The following is a 19,032-nucleotide window of genomic DNA, read 5'->3' as shown; positions in this document are numbered from 1 at the left end:
TTATTTTTACTTTGAGAAGATTGGAAGCCGTTAAGTCTTTTAAACAGAGGAGTGACGTAATCTGATTTAAGATTTTAAGGCTCACACTGGCTACTGTGTTGAGACCTGTGGTGGTGAAGGTGGAAGCAAGGAAACCAGAAGTGGCTGGTGCAGCAACTGAGGTGAGACACTTGGGGCTTGAACTTGGGCAGAGTGGTGAGGTAGCAAGAAGTGTTGCAGTTTTATTTTTTTCTGTCTAATAAGTTTTGATGGTATGTCAGACAGTGTGTAAATGATTGTAGAGTTCCAGACAATGTCTTTCACAGAGGTTTTTCCTTTTCCTCTGCTGGGTAGACATGCTGAGGGGCCAACACAGTCAGGATCAAGCTGGGCCAGAGGCTCCTCTGTAGTCTTAGAGCACTGGCTTATTTCTACCATTTTGATGTGGTCCTTCTAAGCTTTTGATTGAGAGTTCTGAAGAGACTGTTGGTAATTCATTTCTTCGCCACAAATATTTGACCCTTGACATTAATCATATAATAATTGTAGCAAAATTATTAAGAAGACCTACCATCTACTAATTCTCTAGAATTTCAGTATTGAGGCAAGTGACGTATAGTGCAGAATCTGTAGCAAACAAACATGAATGTATAATACTCTCGGGAAAGTAAATTTTGAAAAGTAGCATATTCAGAAGACCTTAAAATATACATTTTTTTCATGAAAATGTTTTCCATTTAAATGCTAAAAAATTAGCCACTTACTAATTTAGTCAGGTTGCTCTAAGAACTTTCCTGTTTAAATTGGACCTCAAGCTCTTATCACACACACACATACACACACACATTTTGATATTTTTGGAAGCAGTTTAGCATAAATAAGAAGAGGAACTTTGAAACACATCAACTTCTATTCCACTCTGCCACTTACTACTTGTTTCACTTTGCAAGCTACTTTCCTCTGTACCTTTGTTTCTTCATCTGTGAAATGGAAATGATAATCGCACCTTGCTGACTGGCTATTTCGAGCCAGAACTCGCCCGTGCAGCCGGCTACTTTGATCAGCAAGGTATTTAAAATTACTTAATGTAAGTGCAGACATGAGTTATCTCATGACTGGTCAGCACCATTCGGACACAGAAACACGTGCATGCTCGTGACCGGTCAGCAAGGTGATAGTATCTCTGTTACAGGATTGCAATGAGGGATAAACAGGTAAGTCCATAGAGATTACTTAGCGTCATGCTTCATACTTAGCAAGCGCTCAGTAAGTGTTAGGATGACTGTGTTTATTTTCCATTTTTATATTTTAAGTATTTGGTTTCCCATAGAAAATAAACATACATTATACATGAAGGCAGGTGCATTGCATCCTCTGTCGTCAGAAAGCCACGCTGCCTTAGCATAGCTAGCAGTGCAGTCATTTTCAGACCTGGATCTTGGTTTCTGGTTTTGAGTGTTTAGTATTTGAGAATTTTTGTTACCAACTTCTAGAAACAAAGCAGCTTGAATTAATATGCTGCTTTCAAGTAGATGGGAATTGGAAATTTTGATTGCTGTTGTATTGTAGGTTCATGAATAAAATTTCTATAAACACTCATGTACAGATTTTTGTGTAGTCATCAGTTTTCATTTAGGTAAGTACCTAGAAGTGGGGTCACTGGGTCATGGGGTAGGTGTATATTTAACTTTTCAGGAAACTGTCAAACTTGTCCAAAGTGGCTGTGCCATTGGAAATGGCTGTATCATTGCTCCACATCAATGACAGCACTTGGTATTTTCAGGGTTTTCATTTACTTCAGCAATTCTAATAGGTGTCTAGTGGTATCTTCCTGGGGTTTTAATTTGCATTTCCCTAATGAGTTAATTATATGATAAGAGACAAAGCACATACCAGCAGAGGAAACTGTAAATGAAAAGGCCCTTGTATAATTGTATCTAATAAAAGTCATTGAAAGAAGGCCACTGTGACAGGAGTACCATTTTGAAAAGGGTACCTCGCTGCAGCAGGAACTCTGGAGGGAACACTGGGAGCATGTGGTTATTCGGGGGCCCAGGTGACAGAGAGGATGGTAGTTTGGACTAGGCGCAGCAATTTTTCAACCGATGTGCCGCTGCAGAATTTTTAAAACATGCAATACCTGACTATTTAGGGGCACTCACCTCTTTTCCCTTAAATTGTCAAATAAAAAATTACAACAACCAACACAATAATAGACGTCAAGTGTGAATGAATCAAAATTATACCTATTTTTTTGTCATATTGGCAAAAAATATATTTTTTGGTATGCACAGAATTTTAGTAATTAGTTTATGTGCGCCATGAGAAGAAGAAGGTTGGAAAGCACTGGGCTAGGGTGATGATGTTACAGGCTGCGGTGTGTTTGAGAGATTTTTATAAAGAAATATTGATAGGATATAACGATAAGTGGGTCTTGGATGCTGTGGGATTGAGAGATTAAGAGGAGTCTGGGAAGGATTATCAGTGTTTCCCGTATTCATCACTAGGTGGGTATGTGCCCTCTTCGCTCCTGCACATTTTAGCATGTTATTCAGCACATGGCACGCTTAAGTAATGTCTGTTGAAAATGAATGAGCATTGTTTTAGTTATGAAAATGTTATATTCAACTGAAGTATAAATTATATGGGTAGCAAATATAGTCAGTGGAATTATACCCAAATAATCTATTCTTTACATTGAAATTTGAGAGTACATGTAACAGGACCTAGGCTGTAGTTTACCTTTTTACAGTCTTTCCTAATAAAATTTGTTTGATAAGCTAGTATATGGTGCAGTCATTGTGTAAGAGAAATGATGATAAATATAACTTCTGTAGAATCTTTGATACTTTTCTTATTCTCAAATTTGTTTCCCCCCACCTTGCAACACATTTGAGCTTTGTTATAAACTATTCAAGCTTTTTACCAATTCAGAAAATTAGAAAAATAATATTGAAATAGTTTCAAGTGCCTACTGCTCGCATTCTCCTTAATTATGCTGAGTCACTAACACACACACACACACTCACACACTTTATTGTGGAAAATGTTACTGACAGTGCAAACTATCTTGGACAAGTATTCTCCTTAAAGTAAGGAATTGAAACCTGCACACTATTTTTATTCTAAAACCTTAATTCATTTTTTAAAGCATTTTTTACCTAGTAATACCAATGTCTGAATGATAAATGTCGACATTACAGCTGACAGCGCTCACACTGCTTTACGGATGTGCCTTACAGGTGTGTCCTGCTCCCGCTTTTGGGAATGAAGCCTCCCCAGCAAAGCCTGTACCTGCTTGTGGATTCTGTTGATGAAGGCTGTAACGTCACCGAAGGTGAACAGACGTCCACCAGCTTATCTGGGACTGTGGCAGAGCTTTTAGCTGGTCACCATGAATTCTTTCCACCATGGCTACTGCTTCTCTGTTCTGCCCGAAAACAGAGTAAGGCTGTTACTAAAATGTTTACCGGTAAGCATGTTTCCTTACTGCCACCTCCAGTAGTTTGCATTGATGAACTAGTCCGTGTGGAGAGTATGCAGTGGAAAACCTGGTGGTTGCTTCTGTTAGCTCTTCACAACAGTGCTTTTTAAAGTTGTATTAAAAATAAGCCATAGAATGTTTCAAGGGCCTTTAAAGTAACCTTTTTCAAGATTCTTTTCCTCCTAACTTTCTCAGTAAATGTTAGAAGTATTTCCTTACCATGGTCACTGCTATGTATCTGTAGGGCTGCATTTGTTATGCTGTTATGTCACTCTCGGTTTATGGTATTTCTTCTAACTACACTGAGCATCTTGAGAGTAGTGAATACACCTGTTTAAAAATCAGTGGCAGCCCTGGCTGGGTGGCTCAGTTGGGGCGTCATCCTATGCACTGAAGTGTTGCCAGTTTAATTCCCAGTCAGGGCACATGCCCGATTGCAGGTTCAATCCCCAGTTGGGTTGCCTACAGGCAGCAACTGATTAGTGTTTCTCTCACATCGATGCTTCTCTCTCCCTTCCTCTCTCTCCAAAGTCAATAAAAACATGTTAAAAAAAAAAAAATGGCAGTTACCAAGATGGTTTTCCTGGTGTGAGATGAGAGACAGTCAACAGCTTTTTAGGATACTTTTTGAAATATATCATTTTTTTTAAACCATTTTCTGGTGTGTGAGAAAACAATCTGTATAATGTATAAAAGTACACTTATGATCAGTTTTTTTTTTCTTTTTTAACTTTTTTTTCTGACTTAACTGTTCTACTTTTTTTTACTACCACAATAAAGTTGTGGCTACTCCTGTTAGATCATGTAAAGCATTATTTGTGCTTTATGAAATAAGAGGAGTGTAAAACAAGGGCCACTCACAGGATTTATGGTGTAGTTGGAGAGAACATAATTAAATTATTGGTTAAATAACCATGTCAGTTTTAAGTAGGTCTATGCATTTTACAATATGGTGAAACCTTATTAATTTTTTTAAATGATTCCCTCCCTCTATCAGGTTGTCTCTTAGAGTTCCTTGCTGCACTTTTAGTTTCCATGTATAGTATTCTTTTTTGTTGTGTTTGATAAAAACGTAATTGATTAAAGTTTGCAGTTAAATGACAAGAGTGAACGCTGATGGAGCACTTACTATGTCAGGCACAGATAAAGCTGACCCCTTTAGGTCCATGTCACCTCATTCCTTTCTCTCTGTCAGTAGAGACAACCAGTATCATGAGTTTATTTTATATCCTTTCAACTCATATCTATATTCTGTGTATTTTTATAGTTTACATTAATGAAACACTGAATATACCATCTTAGCTTTTATCGTTCACTGGCTGTGTGACCTTAAGCAACTTACATATACTCTCTGTGCCTTAGTTTCCTCACCTATAAAATGGGGATTGTACCTTCCTCATAGGGTGTTTGCAAGGTTAAATGCAAATTACATGTGAAGCACTTCAAATAATTCCTAATACATAGTAAGTGCTTCATAAATGTGTTGCTGCTATTATTATTATCATTATATCCACTTTTCTTAGCAAACATTATTTTGGAGCCCTATTGCTATTACTACTCAGAAATACAACTCATTGGTTCTAACTGCTATTCCTTCCCGTGAATAAATCTCCAGTTTATTTTTCCTTTGTCCTATTCATGGACATTTAGATTATTTCACTTTTTCACTATTACACAAAATGCCTCCTGAACCTGCTTGTGTACATCTTGTGCACATGTCCTGAGAGTTTACGATTATAAACCTGGACATGGAAGTGCTGGGTTATAGAGCACATACATTCTCAGCTTCAGTGAATTTTACCAAATTGCTATCTCCTGTGCTTGAAATAACTTATACTCCTCCCAACAACATAAGAGATTTCCCTTTCCCTACGTTCTCATCAGTTACCACTCGCTGTGTCCAGTTCTGCTTCTTCCTGCTGCAGGGTCTCCTGCGCGATGCTCCCCGACTGGGCTGCCCTCGGGTCTCTGCTCAGATACCAGTCTCACACAGGCTTCTCTGTGCTTTTCTATTCCATTTCTATTCTTGCCTCCCCAGCTACTTAATCACATGCTCTCATTCTGCATATCTTGTTTTATTTTCTTCGCATGTCTAATGTCTATTTAAAATTTGTTTTATTTTTTGTAAGTATTTTCTTAACCTTTGTAAAATTGTAATACAGTAGTCCCCCCTTATCTGCGGTTTGCGTTTCCATGGTTTCAGTTACCTGCGGTAAACTGCGGCCTGAAAATATTAAATGGAAAATTCCAGAAATAAACAATTCATAAGTTTTAAATTGCATGCCATTCTAAGTACCATAATGAAATCTCCCACCTCCTATTCCATCACACCTGGGATCTGAATCATCTCTTTGTCCACTTTATCCACGCTGTGCATAATACCTACCCATTAGTCACTCAGTTATCAGATCGACTATTGTGGTATTGAAGGGCTTGTGTTCAAGGAACCCTTATAACAAATGGCCTAACACGACGTCACAAGGCCTCTGTCATTCACCTCAGTTCATCTCGTCACATAGGCATTGTTTCATCTCACATCAGCACAAGAAAAGAGAGACCATATTCACATAACTTTTATTGCAGTATATTGTTATAATCGTTTTATTTTATTATTAATTATTGATCATCTTTCTGTGCCTAATTTATGAATTAAACTTTATCATAAGTACATATGTATAGGAAAAGACGGTGTATATAAGGTTTGGTATTGTCCATGGTCTCAGGCATCCACTGGGGGTCTTGGAATGTATCCCCCACAAATAAGGGGGAACCACTGTAATTCTTTTGAAGTCTTATATTTAATCTATGTATTGCCTTTACTAGGATAATTTATCAAACCACAGATTTATTTTCAGCACTATTTATTGACTCCCTTTACCGTTAGTTAGTGACGCTTCTTTCATCATACATTAAGTTCAGGTAGATGTGCATATATTATTGATGTATTTCTAAACTGTCTGCTCTTCTGAAATGTCGGCATTTTTGTGCAAATGTCACATTGGTTTACTATTTTTAATTTTCTGGTACATTGACTTCCTAGACCTCTTTGCCATTAATGTTATTATTCTAAATTATATATTTTTACCTATATTCCTCCAGACTGAGTTTAATAGCATATTTTCAAAAATTATAACAATGATATAAGCCAAAAAAATTAAATTTGGTTTAAATTTTATTTTAACTTAGGAAGTGTTTGACATTTAAAATATGCTTTTGTTTCATCTATTAACATAGCTTAAATGTTCAGTTATTCAGCTTTTTTCTTAGATTTTTCAGTTTTTCTTATATATGTCTTGCATATCTCTTCCTGCTTATTGCTAATGTTTTAAGTTGAAATGTATGGGTTTTGGATTGAGATGTATGCATTCAAATTTAAAATTGGTAGGTTCATGGCCATAGGGCAATAACGTTAAGGTTTTTACTATGTCTAAATCAGTTTCACCTACACATATCTGAGCAAGTAACGTTTTGTAAAGAGAATTTCTTTCCTCGTGTATATACTATACTGACCAATAGCATTTTTGTTAACAGCTTCAGATTAATTTAATGAAAAATCCCTTTGGCACTAAGCAGAATTTTGACTACATATGAAAGTATACTAGCTATTGATAATTGTTATAGGACTAAAAGAAATAGCAACCCATTTGAAAAACATTCTGTGTATAAAAAACTAAACCTCAAAGATTTTTAAAGATTTTTATACATATTTATTTTATCTGATTAAAAAAAATAATACATGCTCCATATAGGTAATGTTTTAAATAACAAAATACTTAAGTTAGTACATCATTCAGAGATAAAGTAGTAATTAACCACTCTTGACCACTTTGGGTTAAATTCTGTGTATGTTATCCTACCTAGTTCAGATCATGCTTTATATCAATTCAAGTTCTGCTTTGTAGATTTAACATTTATAAGCCTTTCAGTCTCACTGTATTGTCTTTTTAATAACTATTTTAATGGATACATAATTTATTAGTACATCAGTAGGGCAGAGTTCACTTAACTTTCCTATTCCTGAGCTTTTAGGTTTTATTATTACATTCTCCATCCCCACAGATTCCTCAGGACAGTAAGTAAGCACAGCGAGCATCAGTTTATAAATATTGGCACAGCTCCTATCATTCTATCACTCTACTTTCACCAGCACTGAGTAGTCTCACATCCTAAGAAATATCTGAAGTAAGGATACAAAAGTGGTACAACATTTCAGTAAATCATGTTTATATTCTCCTAAAGTTTTTGAGCATTTTTCAGCCTTATGAAAATTGTTTAAAGTGTTTTGATAGCAGTGTATTAAATTGTGCATGTTCCTAAGAAGGGAATTACATGTGTAATGGTCAGAAGTTGCACTGTTAAAAAAGCAATTATTTTCAATAACTTTAACTCAAGATATTCAAATTGTTAATTAACAGATATTCTTCGATCTGTATTAATTAACAAATATCTATCATTAATGATGAATACAATAATTGATTCTACCTAAATTCATATTACTAAAGTATATTTAGATTTGGGATCACTTTATTTTTTAATTGCAAATATTTTATATCTATACTTTATGAAATTTTCTCTGGTTTCTTTTAGAATCAATCCTATGGCTCTACCCTCTACCCTTCACCCCTATTAAGCACTTGCACTTTCTTCCACAACTTTCTCTGCCCACCCCCATCTTAATGAAAAGAGCAAACTTCAAAGTCAAAACAGTCTGAATCCTGGATCTGTGATTTACCAGCCATGCTACTTTGGGCAATTAACCTGACCTTTCTGAGCTTTAGCTTCTTCATTTTTAAAGTAGAAAAACATCTGACAGGCTTGACATAAAAAAAGTTAAGTTGATAAGTACTTGAAGTTCTGCTTTAAAACTAGTTGAATTAATAATTGTTGATCTCTTTTATTTGTTTCTCAGGAACCGAGCCTGTTACTATGGAGGTTTAGCCTAGATTCTGTCTTAATTATCTCAAGTTTCAGTCATGATATCTTAGTTAACTAGGTTTAAATTATATTTATTCATAATAGGTACTATAATATTTCATGCAAATCAATATCTATAAGATCACTTTGGAAATTTTAAAATGCTAAGATAGTTATTTTTTAAAATGTTTTTTTATTAGCAACATTCCAGGTGCTTTCCAACTTAAATTGTTTAATGACTTTATAAAGCCAAGGGCAAATGAACACACAGAATAGTTTCAAGGCAAATTACCTCATGTCATTGGTAAATGTAGATTGTTATAAATTTCTATGCATGTTTTAAACTCTCCTTGGATCAATAGTGTCTTTGTTATACTTAAAATTTATCTTTTAAAATTAATTCTATTGAAAATAATCTATTATCTGTATAATTAATTAACAGTTGTATATAGTCATATATATATATAATTAGATTCCATTTTCATATAGATTTAGAGCTATGCAAATTTGTTATTTCATATGTTATTCTTAGTAGTTGTGTTTTCAATAAATTTATTTCATGTAAGTACTTCAGGCTTCTTAGTATCACAAACTGAATTTATCAGCTTTCTCTCCAAACCTATTATTTATCCTGCAGTGATCTCTTTTTCCATTCTGTTCCATCAACCAAGAAATTAATGTCAACTCAACTCCTCCTCTCTTTCCTTCTCCACACTTGCTCAGCTCTATGCATCTAGCGCTTACTAATAAATTCCCAAACTCCTATTTTATTTTTATCTGTGCTTCTGCAGTTGTTCAGGCCTTAGAGATTCTTATTTAGACTGGATCACAGGCTCTTTAAAAAGTCTTGCCTATAGTTTTGACTTGCTCCAGCTCTTCCTCTTAGTGATGTTAGACCTGTCTTTCAAAATGCAAATCTGGTCACATTTTCCCTTGGTCAGAATTCCTCACTTACGCCTCATCACAAAATAAAAGTCTCATCTCCTCACAGAGTACCTGACATAGAGTAGGTGATATATATATATTTGTTTTATTAAGTTGCATAAAAGTATTTCACTTCAGTATTAACTGACAGTCATTAATCTTTGCTGAATTTCTAGAGTTATGTCTTTTAAGGAAGTTCATTCACTCAGCAGTTTTTTCTTCTATGAGATGAATTCATACTTGTCTAATAAATCCATGTCTATAAATCAGGATGTCATCTCCCTTTAAAAAATAAAATTATGGTTCCTTTTAAAGAACTTAAAAGTGACTTTCAAATAGCTTTAACTAGTATGTTATTCTGATTTGAAATTTATTAAGTTTCTTTATTTTTACAATGCTGAAATTTTGTTAGCATACTTTGACCAAGTTGCATCTTAAGGTTCAAACTATTTTTTGACAATCTGACATTTAATTATTTTAATTTGATAACATGTAAAATAATGTTATTTAAAGGCCATGACAGGTGATATTCTAATTGGATATGAATATTCAGTCCCCTAATTAAAGCTAGTATACATTTAGTTATGTAGATGGAAATATATAAATTTTTCATATGAAAAAGATCAGCTGTAAAAACAAACAAATCTTATTTGTTATGTTTCCTGCAACTCTTTTTTTTCTAATCATTTGAGAGTTCAGAAAATCTTAACATGCTTTTATGGATATGTATGTAAAACTATCTAATGCTTATCACTGAGGTTGAGAGGAACACAGAGCCACTACAGTAAGTCCCATTTATAGATTTGAAAATGAAATCACTTATGTGCCATCAATGTGGTTTTATAGAAAGAAAGCTGATTTATATACTAACAGGTATCTATTTTTTAGTACTAGTTGATTTATTATTGGTTTATTTGCTTATTCATTTATTATATACTGAAGATATTCTCTTTGATTATATGGCAACTTCTATAATCATTTTCAAATGATGACATCTACTTTTTGTCTCTTCTCTAGGTTTTCGAAAAATAAGTTTAGATGACCTTCGAAAGGCATATATTGTAAAGGATGTTCAACAGTACATTCTTCATCGTTTAGATCAGGAAGAAGCTTTGCGACAACACCTCACAAAAGAAACTGCAGAGATGTTAAATCAACTGCACATTAAAAGCAGTGGGTGCTTTCTTTATCTAGAACGGGTTCTAGATGGAGTTGTAGAAAACTTTATTATGTTACGAGAGATCCGTGACATCCCGGGGACTCTAAACGGTCTCTATCTCTGGCTGTGTCAAAGACTTTTTGTGAGAAAGCAGTTTGCAAAGGTTCAGCCTATTCTGAATGTGATTCTTGCAGCCTGCCGACCTTTGACCATAACGGAATTATACCATGCAGTATGGACCAAAAACATGTCATTAACCTTGGAAGACTTTCAACGCAAGTTAGACGTGCTCTCCAAACTCCTCGTTGATGGCCTAGGAGATACTAAAATCTTGTTTCACTACAGCTTTGCAGAGTGGCTTCTGGATGTGAAACACTGCACGCAGAAATATTTATGCAACGCAGCAGAAGGACACAGAATGTTGGCTATGAGTTATACCTGCCAAGCCAAGAATCTAACACCATTGGAAGCACAAGAATTTGCATTGCACTTAATTAATTCCAACTTACAGTTGGAGACAGCTGAGTTAGCTCTGTGGATGATATGGAATGGTACACCTGTCAGAGACTCCCTGTCAACGTTGATACCCAAGGAACAAGAAGTGCTGCAGCTGTTGGTCAAAGCTGGCGCTCACGTGAACAGTGAAGACGATCGCACGTCATGCATAGTCCGTCAAGCTTTAGAAAGAGAGGATTCCATTCGGACCTTACTAGATAACGGAGCTTCGGTAAATCAGTGCGATTCAAATGGGAGAACATTACTGGCTAATGCTGCGTACAGTGGCAACCTTGATGTAGTGAATTTACTTGTCTCTCGGGGAGCAGATTTAGAGATAGAAGATGCTCACGGACACACACCACTTACCCTGGCTGCTAGGCAAGGACATACCAAGGTGGTTAATTGTTTGATTGGGTGTGGAGCAAATATTAATCATACTGATCAGGATGGTTGGACGGCGTTAAGATCAGCTGCTTGGGGTGGTCACACAGAGGTGGTTTCTGCGCTACTTTATGCTGGAGTGAAAGTGGACTGTGCAGACGCTGACAGCCGAACGGCTTTGCGAGCAGCAGCTTGGGGAGGACATGAGGATATTGTACTGAATTTGCTGCAGCATGGTGCTGAAGTTAACAAAGCTGATAACGAAGGTAGGACTGCTTTGATAGCAGCGGCATACATGGGACACAGAGAGATTGTGGAACACCTTCTGGACCATGGAGCAGAAGTGAATCATGAGGATGTCGATGGCAGGACTGCACTCTCTGTAGCTGCACTTTGTGTGCCTGCAAGTAAAGGACACGCCTCAGTCGTCAGCCTTTTAATCGATCGAGGTGCTGAAGTAGATCATTGTGATAAAGATGGCATGACTCCACTGCTGGTGGCTGCCTACGAAGGACACGTCGATGTGGTTGACTTGCTTTTGGAGGGGGGAGCAGATGTCGACCACACAGATAACAATGGTCGTACCCCCCTCTTGGCAGCTGCTTCTATGGGCCATGCTTCAGTCGTGAACACACTTTTGTTTTGGGGTGCAGCTGTGGACAGCATTGACAGTGAAGGTAGGACAGTCCTCAGCATAGCCTCCGCCCAAGGCAATGTTGAGGTGGTACGCACTCTACTGGATAGAGGGTTAGATGAAAATCACAGAGATGATGCTGGATGGACACCTTTGCACATGGCAGCTTTTGAGGGTCACAGATTGATATGTGAAGCACTTATTGAACAAGGTGCTAGAACAAATGAGATCGATAATGATGGACGAATACCTTTCATATTAGCTTCACAAGAGGGTCATTATGATTGTGTTCAGATATTACTGGAAAATAAGTCCAACATTGATCAAAGAGGTTATGATGGTAGAAATGCACTGCGGGTTGCTGCACTGGAAGGACACAGGGACATTGTTGAACTACTTTTTAGCCATGGAGCCGACGTTAACTACAAAGATGCTGATGGTAGGCCTACGCTTTATATTTTGGCCTTAGAAAACCAACTTACAATGGCTGAGTATTTCTTAGAAAATGGTGCAAACGTAGAAGCAAGTGATGCAGAAGGAAGGACAGCCCTGCATGTTTCCTGCTGGCAAGGCCATTTGGACATGGTGCAGGTTCTGATAACCTACCACGCTGACATCAATGCCTCAGACAATGAGAAGCGGTCTGCCTTGCAGTCTGCAGCTTGGCAGGGCCACGTGAAAGTGGTGCAGCTTCTGATTGAGCACGGAGCCGTGGTCGACCACACCTGTAATCAAGGTGCGACTGCGCTCTGCATTGCAGCCCAGGAAGGGCACATCGATGTTGTGCAGGTTCTGCTAGAGCACGGTGCTGATCCCAACCATGCAGATCAATTTGGACGCACTGCTATGCGCGTGGCAGCCAAAAACGGACACTCTCAGATAATTAAATTATTAGAAAAATACGGTGCGTCTAGTTTGAATGGCTGTTCCCCCTCTCCTGTTCACACAATGGAGCAGAAACCTCTACAATCAGTGTCTTCAAAAATGCAATCCTTAACAATTAAATCAAACAGCTCTGGGAGTACTGGCGGAGGGGACATGCAGCCTTCACTGCGCAGTTTACCAAATGGGCCAGCACATGCGTTCAGTTCTCCTTCAGAATCTCCAGACTCTACAGTTGACCGTCAGAAGTCTTCCTTGTCAAATAATTCCCTAAAAAGCTCAAAGAATTCATCTTTGAGAACGACTTCGTCTACCGCCACGGCTCAAACTGTGCCAATTGACAGCTTTCACAACCTGTCCTTTACGGAGCAGATCCAGCAGCACTCCCTGCCCCGCAGTAGAAGTCGGCAGTCCATTGTGTCCCCGTCTTCCACGACACAGTCCTTGGGACAGAGCCATAATTCACCGAGTAGCGAATTTGAGTGGAGTCAAGTAAAGCCCAGTTTGAAGTCAACCAAAACAAATAAAGGGGGGAAATCAGAAAATTCCAGCAAATCAGGGTCAGCTGGGAAAAAAGCTAAACAAAATAATAATTCACAGCCGAAGGTTTTAGAATATGAAATGACTCAGTTTGATACAAGAGGGCCTGCAGCCAAATCCGGGCCCAGCGCGCCCCCTAAGCAAATGCCCGCAGAATCTCAGTGCAAAATTATGATACCGTCCGCTCAACAAGAAGTCGGTCGGTCTCAGCAGCAGTTTCTTATTCACCAACAAAGCGGGGAGCAGAAGAAAAGAAATGGAATAATGACAAACCCAAATTACCATCTTCAGAGCAACCAAGTGTTTCTTGGTAGGGTTTCAGTCCCACGAACAATACAAGACCGAGGGCATCAGGAAGTGCTGGAAGGATACCCTTCATCAGAGACGGAATTAAGCCTTAAACAAGCCCTGAAGCTTCAGATTGAGGGTTCTGACCCTGGCTTCAACTATAAGAAGGAAACCCCATTGTAACAGGTAACACTTCATCAACATAAAGCATAAAATGTCAAAAATCTAGTTTCCTCCACTTAGGAATTGGAACTCTCCCTCCTCCAGAACTCCCTTTCCCCTTTCCTACTTTCGTTGTCCAAAGTACTTACTATTTCACATACTTCACACGTTTTATTTATTACTGTGTTTATTATTTGTCTCCTTCCAATTTAAATGTAACCTTTGTGAGGGTAGGGATTTTTATCTGTTTTGTTCACTGCTATATTCCATGTACTCAGGATACTGCTTGGACCTATAGTAGTTTCTCAGTAGTAAAAATGTTTTGAGTGAGTGAGTGAGTGAGTGAGTGAATGATTTATGTATCTCAGATTAAGAGTTCCTTCCTATACAGTCATTTTCCCTCTTAAAAGTTCTTTGATGGTAACAGAGGAAGGGGTTATTTCTGTAATACTGCTTGGCTTGAATAAAATAGTGTATATAGTACTTAGTAAATAGGTAGGAAATGCTAATTTCCTAACTTTTCATCCTGGAAGAAGTCAAAGTTTAATTAGCAAAAGGTAATTTTTAGTATGACAGGTTCTTAAGACTCCTCCAAGTAAAGTTTGCGCACACCAAGAATAGGTGTGGGAAGATGACAGATGGATGTATTGGCAGGAGAGTTTTTAGGGCCCACAGTATTTAGACATAAGAATTAAACATTTAAACCTCAAAAATAAAGTCATATTTATTAAATAAATACACTTTTCTCTTCTTCCTACCTCAGTGGATGATTCATTAATTATGTAAGGGAAGTTAATGGGAAAATAGATACATGATTTTATATTATTGATACTTTTTTAGAAGCACATTTCTGATATTGGAGATAAATCAAAGATTTCATTAGGAACCTTTTCTAACTTTTATTATAAATATGTTTATTCCAGTTTGCTTAATCATTTTTGTCCTCTGACAAAATTGTATTCTTTCCTTTTAGCAAATGGAAATCTCTCATGCTTCATTTGAAGTCTTTGGAGATTTATTTTAGGGGGTATTTTAGGTAACACATTATTATAAATAAATTTCCTATACCTTCTTATAATAAACACCCTGCAATGTGAATCTAGAGACAATTGGTCAAATCACATTAAAAAATAATATGTACAAAGTAGTTAATTCATTCTCCAGTGTTGTTTATTTTTAAAATATTTAGTTGTGATGGTACTGCTCTCCAGCTCTCATGATATCTTTTCTAAAGGCAAAGTATAAATATGTATATTAAACAGCAAAACACAAATTAAGGTAAACATTTTGTGGAATCTTTAAAAATGATTTATAAGTTAAAAAATGAATCTCTGATAGTCTACTTTGTTCTTTGCAAGGTAAGTATATATAGTCTTATATAGGGTCTTAAAACTATTTGTACTGATATAATAAGTAAAATGTAGAAATTAATATATACATTTTTTAACTTCTGTATTAGTTTCCTGTCCTGTGAGACAGAAGACATCGAGAGTGGAGTGGTTCTTCAGCTACTGGATGGAAACGTCAAATGCCTGTTGATTGCTGAAAAGAAGAAGAACGTGGTATCTGCAGTTCTGTGACCTTAATTCCTGTCACGTGCCTAATAGCAAGGCTGCCTTCTCAGTGTAACCCTCTGTGCTTAAAAATTTCACTCCTGTGCTTTGTATTCTCTACACAAGAATAAGCACTTTTTAAATGCAGATACATACTGCAGTTCCCTGATAAAAGCTGAAAAAATTTTGAGTAAAGTATTTTAAGTTAAGATTTGATAAATGTGCATGTGCCATGATCAAATATATATGAAAAGGCAGTGTTCCTTGTATTTATTTTTTTTCTTTGTGGCAAACGAAAGTTAAGCCTACTGTTTCAGTCACATTTGCATTGCTGTAGTGTGTGGCTTTTGTCCTGTATCTTTAAAAATGTCACTCAATAAAATAAATCATGCAACTATTTATACTCACTACACCTTCAGCATTGGTTCAAAATGAGTTTCTATTTAATGTCATTGAGGTGAAGTAAAATGGATTCTTCATAGATTTAAAAATAATTTGTAGTAATTTAGGGAGCTGCTCTAAGTGGTTTAAATTTGGATTTCCCAGTAGAATCCTCCTAATCTCTGGCTAAAGGTGTCAAGAATAAAAAAAGACTCTTGGCAGAACAAAGTTCTGTTTCATTCACTGGGGCGCAGTGTCACCTTCCACTCGCTCATCACTCCCCTCCAAGAAGACAGCCCGCCATCCCGAGGCCGGGACTTCTCAGGACAGAGCCACGCCGAGGCGGGTGTATGTGGGGGGAGACATGCCTGTCTCTCTCAGGGTAGAGTTTTGATCCCTGAATGATTCATTGACTGCCCTTATCTCTACTGTCCAGCTGAATAAAATACAATTTATCAGTGCAAATTAATGCTGGCTTCTCTCAGTTGCTTCTATTTGGTAAATCACTGCATGATGGAAATAGCCCCCACTCAGAATCAGTTGGATCAGTTTTAGTGGTTGGGTGAATATTCTTGATGAATGTAATATGTGCTGTCCTTCACAGATGACACCACTAACCTGAACGTCATAGCACATGTATATTTTTTATTGGTATTTGATAAACAATTTTTTGTCCACATACTCTTTCCTGTCTTCTTCTTTGGACAGTTGCGTGCAGGTTAAGGGTGAGGTCTGTGACCAAGGAAAACAAAGTTGAGTGGCTCAGATGAGCGTGCGACCCTTAGCCTCCTAGATGGACTCTCGCCCAGTGGAACCAGCTTAGGTGGGTGTGCGTATGTCTGGAAAGGTTAAATGTATTTAGAAGCCAAGGGTGTGGGTTTGATATTTAAATAAACCCTGAAAATCTTACAAAATACAGAAATTCTGTTCTTTCTATGCTCTGTTGATAAGAAAGAGGAATGAGGAAAGAGAATTTGGAGATTCAGCACAAAATTATTGTTAATATTGGAAAGGAATCTTTAGAAAATGTCTTCGTAACAGAGGTCAGTAATGTCATCTTAAATGAAGGATACGTATGTGATGTATTGTTCACAAAAATAGAAATGTAGAATTGGTTGTGATAAATGTTTCACTTGAATTTTTGTATAAGGCTTTTAATTTTGCTTTTGTTTTTTAAAGTCAGCAAAACTCATTTTGTTTATGTCATCAAGTCATAATAGGAGTAGGAGATGCATTAATAAATTCAATCGCTATTAAGGTGACATGGCAATATGGATAACTCGAATGTGAATGTTTCAAGTATTGAATTTTTGTCCCTATGGGACATTTATTAAATACACTTAATATGACTCTTGCAAAGTAGCCTTAGAAGTGTTGATTCTATTAATAAATATGAACACACACTATTATGAGAACCAATCTTACTCATATCTCAAATACAGTACATTTACATTACTGTAGAAGATGAAGCTCTAATGTCTTATTAGGTGTATTTTTTTTTTATTTTTATTTTTTAGAAAGAGAACCCTGAAAGCTGCCAGTTTTTCTATTAACCTTGAATTATTGGAATTGTATTTATTTAATTTTATTGTTTTTTTTACAAAAGTGCACCTTGTGGCCAAAGGGCAAAGATATGACTCATTACATAAGGGATTTATGTTTTTCAAAGAGCTAAATGTTTTCATATACATATTAACACTTGAAACAGTTGGTAGGAAGAGAATCTGTTGGAAAAATAAGATTTTCAGAAGTGTTCCTCTGGGTGTTTTCACATTATGTTTGAAAAAGGACAGGAGCAGCCTTTAGTTAGTCTGAGGCCGAGAGGGCGCTGAGATGCCAGACTCGGCTGATTTCCTTCTGTGTGGATTTAATACCATGACTGAAAATGGCTTTTAATCCATTAAGAAGAGTAAAAATAGTCCCCCAAATATAACTCCTAAAGAGCTATTTTAAGAATTAAAATGTTTAAATTTTGTAAATCACCTGATGCCACTACACACCTATGATGCCATGTTCTTATTACATTTTTATAATGTTCCATCTGTCCATCCCTAAAAGTCATGAGTTGATGAAAAAGGAAGTGATAAAAAATACAGTAATGTAAAACAAAATTGAATGCTTATAGGAAAGGCTTGACCAGAACTCGGTATACTGCATAGCACACAGTGTCTTTTGTCCCTCATCCCCCCTCCCCACTTTACTGGAATCTTCACCAAAAATAATTCCTACTTAAAAAACAGGAGTAAATACTTTTTTCAATATTGTCTGGCTATGCAAATGTTTGTTTTGCTTAATGTCCTCCATTTACATGTCTCAGCAAATGTAGTTGCAAACAAATATTTCTTTTTATTTTTCTGTTGGTTTGGGGTATGTAAATAGCCTAAAATGTACATTGAACTTCACAATGTAAAAGTTTTATTTTATTCCTTGTATTATATTAAGCAAAAATCCCTATGTATATGAAAGTGCATAATAAATATATTTGCTTTACAGAGGATATCTTGTTTTAATTTTATTCTTGAACCAACAGAACATGCATGACATGGTTACAGTAAAACAACTGTTAGTTGTTCTACATTATTAACTTATTTTAAATAAACACTGAGCAAATGAATTTGGAAACATTTTACAAAGAAAAAAATGAGATAGAACTTTCCAAAGGAAGGCAGAGCAAAAGATCTAGCCTATAAATCTGAAGCTTCTGTAAGGTCTTAATATTTGTTTTTCCTGACTTATACTATGTCCTACCATGTTAGGTGTCATGCCTTGAAGATTGCAGTAATCCAATAAATTGTGTGCATGTGTGCTCCTTGACTGTCAGTATTATGGCCATCTTGCATTTGATATTTTGGAGTTTTATTGCAAACATGGTCATTCACTTTCTAAATAAATTTCTATATATTCTTCACTCAGTAAACTTGAGTCACTTCTTCATGACCTTCTGCTTCCCCAACCAAAGCACAATGCTGTGTGTGTGTGTGTGTGCGCGCGCGCGTGTGTGTGTGTGTTTTCTATTACTCTAAAGAGAGGTTTCTAAAAAGGCCAGCAAGGTCTTTTCTGTTAGGTAATTTTATGATAATTATAGGGTTCTGCAGTAATTACCTTATATTCTTTATAAGTTTTTTGAATTAATAGAAACCTTATTCTAAAAGATTTAATAATGTTTAAACATAAATGGGTGATTTACATAGAAAAATTTTAAAACAGACTGGTTGACTAAATAAACATGGAATTTTCTAGCTGGTGGTCCAAA

At 36.5% G+C, this 19,032-nt stretch overlaps 1 protein-coding gene across 3 annotated transcripts in view; it reads left to right on the top strand.

The window, feature by feature from the left end:
• ANKRD50 (ankyrin repeat domain containing 50) overlaps positions 1 to 18,687 on the top strand; it is a 30,790-nt gene extending 12,103 nt beyond the window's left edge. For all 3 annotated transcript variants that reach the window (XM_081136920.1, XM_081136918.1, XM_081136919.1), the window contains exons 3-5: positions 3,222 to 3,451; positions 10,319 to 13,869; positions 15,305 to 18,687. In XM_081136920.1, the coding sequence (XP_080993046.1) occupies positions 3,222 to 3,451; positions 10,319 to 13,866 (3,778 nt within the window). In that variant the 3' untranslated portion in view covers positions 13,867 to 13,869; positions 15,305 to 18,687. The remainder of the gene's footprint in view (positions 1 to 3,221; positions 3,452 to 10,318; positions 13,870 to 15,304) is intronic.
• The last annotated feature ends 345 nt before the right edge of the window (positions 18,688 to 19,032 follow it).

The sequence above is a fragment of the Miniopterus schreibersii genome, assembly GCF_964146895.1.
Source record: "Miniopterus schreibersii genome assembly, chromosome: 4".
Classification (NCBI taxonomy): Eukaryota; Metazoa; Chordata; class Mammalia; order Chiroptera; family Miniopteridae; genus Miniopterus; species Miniopterus schreibersii.
The sequence above is the reverse complement of the archived record's forward strand: the minus strand, read 5'-3'. Positions and strand labels throughout refer to the sequence as shown.